At 49.3% G+C, this 10,000-nt stretch overlaps 1 protein-coding gene across 2 annotated transcripts in view; it reads left to right on the forward strand.

Moving 5' to 3' along the window:
* The window catches only part of LOC133140265 (netrin receptor UNC5C-like), a 213,053-nt gene that overhangs the window by 194,112 nt on the left and 8,941 nt on the right, over positions 1 to 10,000 (forward strand). For both annotated transcript variants that reach the window (XM_061260042.1, XM_061260043.1), the window contains 3 exons: positions 3,975 to 4,208; positions 4,924 to 5,073; positions 8,349 to 8,513. In XM_061260042.1, the coding sequence (XP_061116026.1) occupies positions 3,975 to 4,208; positions 4,924 to 5,073; positions 8,349 to 8,513 (549 nt within the window). The remainder of the gene's footprint in view (positions 1 to 3,974; positions 4,209 to 4,923; positions 5,074 to 8,348; positions 8,514 to 10,000) is intronic.

Genomic DNA, 10,000 nt, shown 5'->3' on the forward strand with positions numbered 1-10,000 from the left:
GGCCTTTTTTACCCCTGCTGCTCTCATTATATTCTACAGTTTGAGAGAGACGGAGAGAAAACATTTGGTTTCCTCTGTAAGAATTGTTGAAAGAAATATATTGCTAAACAACATGTTTATACAGCACTGTGCGAAAATCTTAGGCAACCTTGATTTTTTAAATATCAATTTGCGGTTTTAAAGGCATATATTTATTTGATTTAATTTATACAATTTACTGCCCTCTATAGTGCATCTTAAAAACAATATTTCGAAACTTCATTATTTTTGAAAGCATCTTCAAAATGTCTTTTGCACGTGCCTAAGACTTTTTCACAGTACAGTACTGTATTTCTGTAATGGATTGTATGCATATCTTTAAATGCATTTTCCTTCTCTGGTGTCAGCCCCACAGTACCCAGAGCGTAGCGTGTTCCCATCTCCCATCGACACGCTTCCTCAGGAACGCCCGCCGCCCTGCAGGCTCGCCCGGGTCCATGTTCATTTGTGGAAAATAAAGTCTAAATAAGTCTCCCGTTTCCCACCCGTTCTGCCCAACATGGTTTAGCTGGCTGACCAGTTCAGACCAGCTCCCAGCTCAACATGGTTTAGCTGGCTGACCAGTTCAGACCAGCTCCCAGCTCAACGTGGTTTAGCTGGCTGACCAGTTCAGACCAGCTCCCAGCTCAACGTGGTTTAGCTGGCTGACCAGTTCAGACCAGCTCCCAGCTCAACGTGGTTTAGCTGGCTGACCAGTTCAGACCAGCTCCCAGCTCAACGTGGTTTAGCTGGCTGACCAGTTCAGACCAGCTCCCAGCTCAACGTGGTTTAGCTGGCTGACCAGTTCAGACCAGCTCCCAGCTCAACATGGTTTAGCTGGCTGACCAGTTCAGACCAGCTCCCAGCTCAACATGGTTTAGCTGGCTGACCAGTTCAGACCAGCTCTCAGCTCAACATGGTTTAGCTGGCTGACCAGTTCAGACCTGCTCTCAGCTCAACATGGTTTAGCTGGTTGACCAGTTCAGACCAGCTCTCAGCTCAACATGGTTTAGCTGGTTGACCAGTTCAGACCAGCTCCCCAGCTCAACATGTTTTGACCAGCTCAAGCTGTTTTGAAACAGCTACCAGCACTTGCTGGGTGACCAGCTCATACCCAGCTAGACCAGCTTATGACCAGCTTGGCCATGCTGGTTGACCAGCTCATATCCAGCTAGACCAATGTATGACCAGCTTTACCAGCTCAATTTTCAAGCTGGTGAAGCTGGCATTGCTGGATTTTACAGCAGGGCAAACTGGGCACTAGATGCTGCTGCAATATGAGGTATGAGGGTTCTCTGACAGGCAGCGTCCTGGAGATGAATCCTTTGTAAAGCAAACTGGAGAGACTTACACAAAAATATAGGTATTCAATAGACTGGGGCACACAATCAACACAAGTCAACGATTCTGTGTTCAGTTAAATTACCTTCAACTCAATGAACATCAATTCAATTCAATTACATTCAATCCGATTCGAATAAGTGAAATTAAATTTGATCCGGATCAGTTCAGCTGCGTTCAATTCCATCCAATTTCACTGTGTCCCCAAGGGGAAAAGACTTTTACCCAATTACATCATAAAAATCAGAGGAAAGAATACAAACGTTAAAGGCGCGTAATGAATATGTATTAAAAAGGCAGATCTAAATGATAATACTTTCTATGCCAGCTCCTTTTATGCCAGGAGCTGCCTTCCACACTTTAGTTATTTTAATCACTTCAGATTTCTGTAAAAAACAGACTTGTGCTTTTGTCAGAAAGACATCGTGCAAATTCACTTGTGCAGCTGGGAACGCTGATTCTTCCCGAAGCTTCAAAAAACAACAGAATATTTTATTTTTTTGCAGTTTTGTGGTTTTTAATTTGTTGTTTGTGAAAAACATAATTAATACAAAGACCAAGGATTTAGTCAGTGAATGTCAAAATACAGTAATCAGTTGGAGTCTTGAGTTCTTTTCTCTCGTTATATCACTTGCACTTGATCCCAGCTGTCTCGGAGGACATGGGGAGGAAGCTAATGACCACTGTAATTCCTCTATAAAATGACCAAGCTTACTGCAAAGTGTTTTAATTCCTCATAATGTGAGGAAATGAATGGCAGCGCTACATGCTCACAGACGAGGGGATTATGAATAATAGAGGGAAGAGCACAGCTTGAGCTCGTCCAGCTCTGACAGCAGTAATGAAACCAGCGGAGAATCTGACACCAGCTGTATTAGAGGTCAGCCTTAGGAGGGCCTCACACACTCACACACTCACACACTCACTCACACACTCACACACTCACACACTCACACACACACTCACACACTCACACACACACTCACACACACACACACACACTCACACACTCACACACACACTCACACACTCACACACACACTCACACACTCACACACACACTCACACACTCACACACTCACACACACACTCACACACACACACACACACTCACACACACATACTCAGCCTTAGGAGGGCCTCACACACTCACACACTCACACACACACTCACACACACATACTCACACACTCACACACACACTCACACACACACTCACACACTCACACACACACTCACACACACATACTCAGCCTTAGGAGGGCCTCACACACACTCACACACTCACACACACACTCACACACTCACACACTCACACACACACTCACACACTCACACACTCACACACACACTCACGCACTCACACACACACTCACACACTCACACACTCACACACACACTCACACACTCACACACACACTCACACACACATACTCAGCCTTAGGAGGGCCTCACACACACTCACACACTCACACACACACTCACACACACATACTCAGCCTTAGGAGGGCCTCACACACACTCACACACTCACACACACACTCACACACACATACTCAGCCTTAGGAGGTCCTCACACACGCACGCGCACAGGCACACACACACACTCACACACACTCACACACACACACACACATGCACACACATACACTCACACAGACTCACACTCACACACACTCACACACACACGTGCACACACACGCACTCACACACACTCACACACACATGCACACGTGCACACACGCACATGCATGCGTGCACACACACACGCACACACTCACACACACATATACACACACACTCACACACACACACGTACACACTCACACATACACACGCACACACTCACACACACACACATACACACACACTCACACACACACACATACACAATACACACACATACACACATACACACACATATATACACACACTTACACACACACACACGCACACACTCACACACACACATACACACATATACACACACACGCACACCCACACACTCACACACACACGCACACACTCACACACACACACACACACCCACATACTCACACACACACATACACACTCACACACGCACACACACACACACACACATGCACACATGCACACACACACACACACACACACCCACATACTCACACATACACTGATGTTGAGCAGAAGCAGTTTGTGGGGTCGTGAAAAGATAGAAGCTCTGCCTTTAGGGCACCATCCCAGATGAGAAACAGAAGCAATGTCTGCAGCTGTCTGCTGAGCAGGCCTCTCTCTCTCTCCCTCTCTCTCTCTCTCTCCCTCTCTCTCTCTCTCTCTCTCTCTCTCTCTCCCTCTCCCCCTCTGAATATTAACACGTTTTGTAGAACTTGGTATATTGATGGTGCAGTTTGTGTAGCTGATGAACGACGTTGTTTGGGTGTGTGGTTACATTCCCATGAATGGGGGGCGTGTGACAAGGTGTTTTCTTGTGTGTTGAATGTTTGTGTTTCTTTTTGCAAAGATGTTTCAATAAAGGGACAGCAAAGTCAAAGTCTCTCTCTCCCACCCTCTTTCTACCTCTCCCTCTCTCCTTCTTTCTCTCCCCGCCTCTCTCTCTCTGACACCCTGATCAGGACGTGGTGGTGGTAGGCGAGGAGAATTTCACCACGCCCTGCTACATCCAGATGGACGTGGAGGCGTGCCACATCCTGACAGAAACCCTGGGGACCCACTGCCTGGTGGGCCAGTCAGTCAGCAAGGCCGCCGCCAAGAGGCTGAAGCTGGCCGTCTTTGGGCCCGTATCCAGCACCTCTCTGGAGTATCACATCCGAGTTTACTGCCTAGACGACACCCAGGACGCTCTGAAGGTACGACGTCAGCGTTTCTCATTTATGGGTGAAGAAAACGAAGATCGAGGCGCAAATGACACTGAATCCTGAATAGTCAGAAAACCCAAGAATGTTCTGGTTACGGATGGTTTGTGTGTGGGTGGTGTGTGCCTGTTTTTCATCTTCAATATGTTTTGTGTGTGACAGAAGATTCAGCCACACAGTCATCATAATTTATAATTGTAATATGTTATTTAGCTGATGCTTTTATCCAAAGCGACTTACATTTGATTAGACTAAGCAGGGGACAGTCCCCCCCTGGAGCAATGCAGGGTTAAGGGCCTTGCTCAAGAGCTCAACAGCTTTGCGGATCTTGGCTTGAACCATCAACCTTCCGGGTCCCAGTCATGTATTAGCAACTGCATATGGCTAACTTTATCTTGTTTTAACTTTATCTTGGTGTTTATTGCAGATGGCTAACTTAATCTTGGTGTCTATTGCAGATGGCTGAATGTATTGCAATCTGTCCTTGCAAGCACAGCAAAACATGAGTTTTGTTGCTATCCTTTCTCTTCAGTACAGTACAACAATTTGAAGCTTTCACTTTGCAATGTGATTCGACTTGAGATCAAGAGGTTAAAGTTTGCACAGGAAAGAAATGCGTGAAAAAGAGTGTTGTTATTCTGACCTCACTAAGAGCTGGTCGCATCATGCTGTGCCATGGCTTAAAGCGTTTTTAATGTCGTACTCTCAGGAGGTTCTGCAGATGGAGAAACAGATGGGGGGGAAGCTTCTGGATGAACCAAAGACGCTGAGCTTCAAGGACAGCAGCCACAACCTGCGGCTCTCCGTCCACGACATCCCACACACTCTGTGGAAGAGCAAGCTGCTGGCCAAGTACCAGGTAGGGCCTGAGATACTGCACACTGACACACTGAAATACTGAACATTGACATACCGCACACTGACATACTGCATACTGCACACTGATATACTGCACACTGAGATACTGCATCCTGACATACTGCACACTGCCACACTGCACACTGACATACTGCACACTGACATACTGCACACTGAGATACTGCATACTGACATACTACATACTGCACACTGCCACACTGCATACTGACATACTGCACACTGCCACACTGACATACTGCATACTGCACACTGACATACTGCATACTGACATACTGCACACTGCATACTGACACTGCACACTGCACACTGCCACACTGCACACTGACATACTGCACACTGCACACTGACATACTGCACACTGCATACTGACATACTGCATACTGACACACTGCACACTGACATACTGCACACTGAGATACTGCATACTGCCATACTACATACTGCACACTGCCACACTGCATACTGACATACTGCACACTGCCACACTGCACACTGACATACTGCATACTGCACACTGCATACTGACACAGTGCATACTGACATACTGCATACTGCACACTGACATACTGCATACTGCACACTGACATACTGGACACTGCATACTGACACACTGACATACTGCACACTGAGATACTGCATACTGACATACTACATACTGCATACTGACACACTGCACACTGACTTACTGCATACTGCACACTGACATACTGCACACTGACATACTGCATACTGCATACTGACACACTGACATACTGCACACTGACATACTGCACACTGCATACTGCACGTATAATAATAATAAGAGTACCAACAACAAAAGAACAACCACAACTCTCGAATTTGTAAATAGAGAACCTAAAGATAATATCATTAGCCCTTCAGTAAAAACCATTTATACACTGTAGCCTTTCAAAGTCATGCAGATACAGTAAGGTACAAGTGAGGCATTTGGAAATGAGTTCCCTGAAACTTCAATTAGCTGCCGAGCTTCCTTTTGGAAGCAGTGAGTGTGTATGTCACAGGACCGTGAGTGTGTATGTCACACAGGACCGTGAGCGGGTATGTCACAGGACCGTGAGTGTGTATGTCACAGGACCGTGAGTGTGTATGTCACAGGACCGTGAGTGTGTATGTCACAGGACCGTGAGTGGGTATGTCACAGGACCGTGAGCGGGTATGTCACACAGGACCGTGAGCGGGTATGTCACAGGACCGTGAGCGGGTATGTCACACAGGACCGTGAGCGGGTATGTCACACAGGACCGTGAGCGGGTATGTCACACAGGACCGTGAGCGGGTATGTCACACAGGACCGTGAGCGGGTATGTCACACAGGACCGTGAGCGGGTATGTCACAGGACCGTGAGCGGGTATGTCACCGAGGACCGTGAGCGTGTTTGTGGCCTAGGCGCGGCTCTGTGGGAGTAGGGTTGGGCGTCTGGGCTGTGGGAGTAGGGTTGGGCGTCTGGCTCTGTGGGAGTAGGGTTGGGCGTCTGGCTCTGTGGGAGTAGGGTTGGGCGTCTGGGCTGTGGGAGTAGGGTTGGGCGTCTGGGCTGTGGGAGTAGGGTTGGGCGTCTGGCTCTGTGGGAGTAGGGTTGGGCGTCTGGCTCTGTGGGAGTAGGGTTGGGCGTCTGGGCTGTAGGAGTAGGGTTGGGCGTCTGGCTCTGTGGGAGTAGGGTTGGGCGTCTGGGCTGTGGGAGTAGGGTTGGGCGTCTGGGCTGTGGGAGTAGGGTTGGGCGTCTGGCTCTGTGGGAGTAGGATTGGGTGTCTGGCTCTGTGGGAGTAGGGTTGGGCGTCTGGGCTGTGGGAGTAGGGTTGGGCGTCCGGCTCTGTGGGAGTAGGGTTGGGTGTCTGGCTCTGTGGGAGTAGGGTTGGGCGTCTGGGCTGTGGGAGTAGGGTTGGGCGTCTGGCTCTGTGGGAGTAGGGTTGGGCGTCTGGGCTGTGGGAGTAGGGTTGGGCGTCGGGGCTGTGGGAGTAGGGTTGGGCGTCTGGGCTGTGGGAGTAGGGTTGGGCGTCTGGGCTGTGGGAGTAGGGTTGGGCGTCTGGGCTGTGGGAGTAGGGTTGGGCGTCTGGCTCTGTGGGAGTAGGGTTGGGCGTCTGGGCTGTGGGAGTAGGGTTGGGCGTCTGGCTCTGTGGGAGTAGGGTTGGGCGTCTGGCTCTGTGGGAGTAGGGTTGGGCGTCTGGCTCTGTGGGAGTAGGGTTGGGCGTCTGGCTCTGTGGGAGTAGGGTTGGGCGTCTGGGCTGTGGGAGTAGGGTTGGGCGTCTGGCTCTGTGGGAGTAGGGTTGGGCGTCTGGGCTGTGGGAGTAGGGTTGGGCGTCTGGCTCTGGGAGTAGGGTTGGGCGTCTGGCTCTGTGGGAGTAGGGTTGGGCGTCTGGCTCTGTGGGAGTAGGGTTGGGCGTCTGGCTCTGTGGGAGTAGGTTTGGGCGTCTGGCTCTGTGGGAGTAGGGTTGGGCGTCTGGCTCTGTGGGAGTAGGGTTGGGCGTCTGGGCTGTGCTGCAGGCAGCAGGTCACCTCAGGGGCCCCCGTGCGCTCGGCGGGGAAGTGGAGAGATAGAGGGAACACAGACGTTTATGCCCACTTTATTGCCTTCTAAATCAAACGACAGGAACATAAAACGTCAGGCGGGACCGCCTAAATGTGCGCGAGAAATATTCCCGTCTCACAAACCCGTGGCCCACATCGCCGAACGGAGATACATACATACGTTTGGCAGTTTTATCACCTGACGCCCTTAATTAGGCTCTGAGGAGTTTGACGGCTATATCTGACAATACGCTGTAACCTTGAACGTGACAAATAAATATTTATCTGTTTTGATGACACTAGGCAGGCTCACCCTTGCGGAAAACAGATCTGCTCACTCAAACGATTTAGTTATAGTGCAGTGACACATTAGTCAATTGCTTGCTAGTTCACTTAAAAAAACACAAATGAAAGCGCTGTTCGATGTTTACACAGCGTGTCCAATTGAAATGCCTTTGCTTTGACTCTGACAGCGTTATCCATATGCGTATGTCAGTGAACCAAATGCCCCTGGCTGACGGGGCTTGAAAGATAGCACTATATATACTATATCAGGGGGCTGCCGATAACGGAAAATGCCGCTGTGGCTTAAATTTGTCATTCAGAGTGAAGGAGAAAGCAAAGCGTTCTGCAGTTAGATTCAATTCAGATAGCATTAGGCTATCACCTCTCCTGTGCATGAGTCCTGTTTGCTCATTTGTGTGTGTGTGTGTGTGTGTGTGTGTGTGCAGGAGATCCCGTTCTATCAGGTGTGGAGCGGTTCCCAGCGCACCCTGCACTGCACCTTCACCCTGGAGCGCTTTAGCTCCAGCACGGCTGAGCTCACCTGCAAGCTGTGCGTCCGTCAGGTGGAGGGAGAGGGGCAGATATTCCAGCTCAACAGCACTTTGTCCGAGGTGAGCACCACGTCTGTCCTGACATACAATACCCTGTCCTCACATACATTATCCTGACGTAAAATACCCTGTCCTCACATACATTATCCTGACATACAATACCCTGTCCTGACATACATTATCCTGACATACAATACCCTGTCCTGACATACATTATCCTGACATAAAATACCCTGTCCTGACATACATTATCCTGACTTAAAATACCCTGTCCTGACATACATTATCCTGACTTAAAATACCCTGTCCTGACATGCCTTGTCTCAACACACTGTCATGACATACAGTACCTTATCCTGCCATTAAATACCCTGCCCGGAAACCAGCTTGCCAGATAATGTCAAGAGAGTTATTCATAACCTGGATAAGACCAACCTTGTTCCCTGTATGACATGAAAAATCTATGTCATGTCATATAAAAGTCATTTCAGTTTGTTTCTATGGTATTTGTCAGACCTGTTATTACAACTCCCTTGGTACCTTCAGTTTTGTCGTCAGGTCATTATGACTACTAATGATCACCATTATTTAATAATTACAAAGCTGTCAAATAGATTCTAGAACAGATCTTTTCCATGTATGAAAAATATGGAGAATATTTTGAAAACAAGATGCAGTCAATATGGATGTTGTGCAGACCATAGTGAAAGCAGCCAGTGAAGTAGGGCTGTAGTGTGCAGCTGTGGGTATTCTGATATCGGCTCTATCCAATCAGCTGCTCTAGAAAGCGCTTTCCTGCAGAGTGAAACAATGTGATGTGTGCCCTGGTTTTGTTTTGTTTGTGTGTGTGCATGTGTGTGCATGTGTGTATGCGTGTAGATGTGTGTGTGTGTGGGTGTGTGTGTGTGTGTGTGCGTGCGTGTGTGCGTGTGTGTGTGTGCGTGTGTGTGTGTGTGCGTGTGTGTGTGTGTGCGTGTGTGTGCGTGCGTGTGTGGGTGTGTGTGGGCATTTCAGGTGCCCCTGTTGAACAGCTCTGGCAGAGAGGGCATCAGAAGGGGCAGATGCCACACACTCTCTCCCACTCCCCTGTTCCATCGATCACACTCCATCACCTCCTCCTCCTGCTCCATCACCTCCTCCTCCTGCTCCATCACCTCCTCCTCCTGCCCCATCATCTCCTCCTCCTGCCCCATCACCTCCTCCTGCCCCATCACCTCCTCCTCGTGCTCCATCACCTCCTCCTCCTGCTCCATCACCTCCTCCTCCTGCCCCATCATCTCCTCCTCCTGCCCCATCATCTCCTCCTCCTGCCCCATCACCTCCTCCTCCTGCCCCATCACCTCCTCCTCCTGCTCCATCACCTCCTCCTCCTGTGATAGTCTGGCCATAGGGCCTAATTACCAGCTCCTTAACTGGAGGAAAGAAATGATGAATGTGGCCCTCCGAGACAAACCTCTGTTTGTTGAGGAAGACTTGGGGCCCTCAGCAAATATGTACTGCCTCTGTCTCTCATATATACTCTCCATCTCTCACCCTCCCTCCCTCCC

This window comes from Conger conger, chromosome 11, assembly GCF_963514075.1.
Source record: "Conger conger chromosome 11, fConCon1.1, whole genome shotgun sequence".
In the NCBI taxonomy this organism is placed as follows: Eukaryota; Metazoa; Chordata; class Actinopteri; order Anguilliformes; family Congridae; genus Conger; species Conger conger.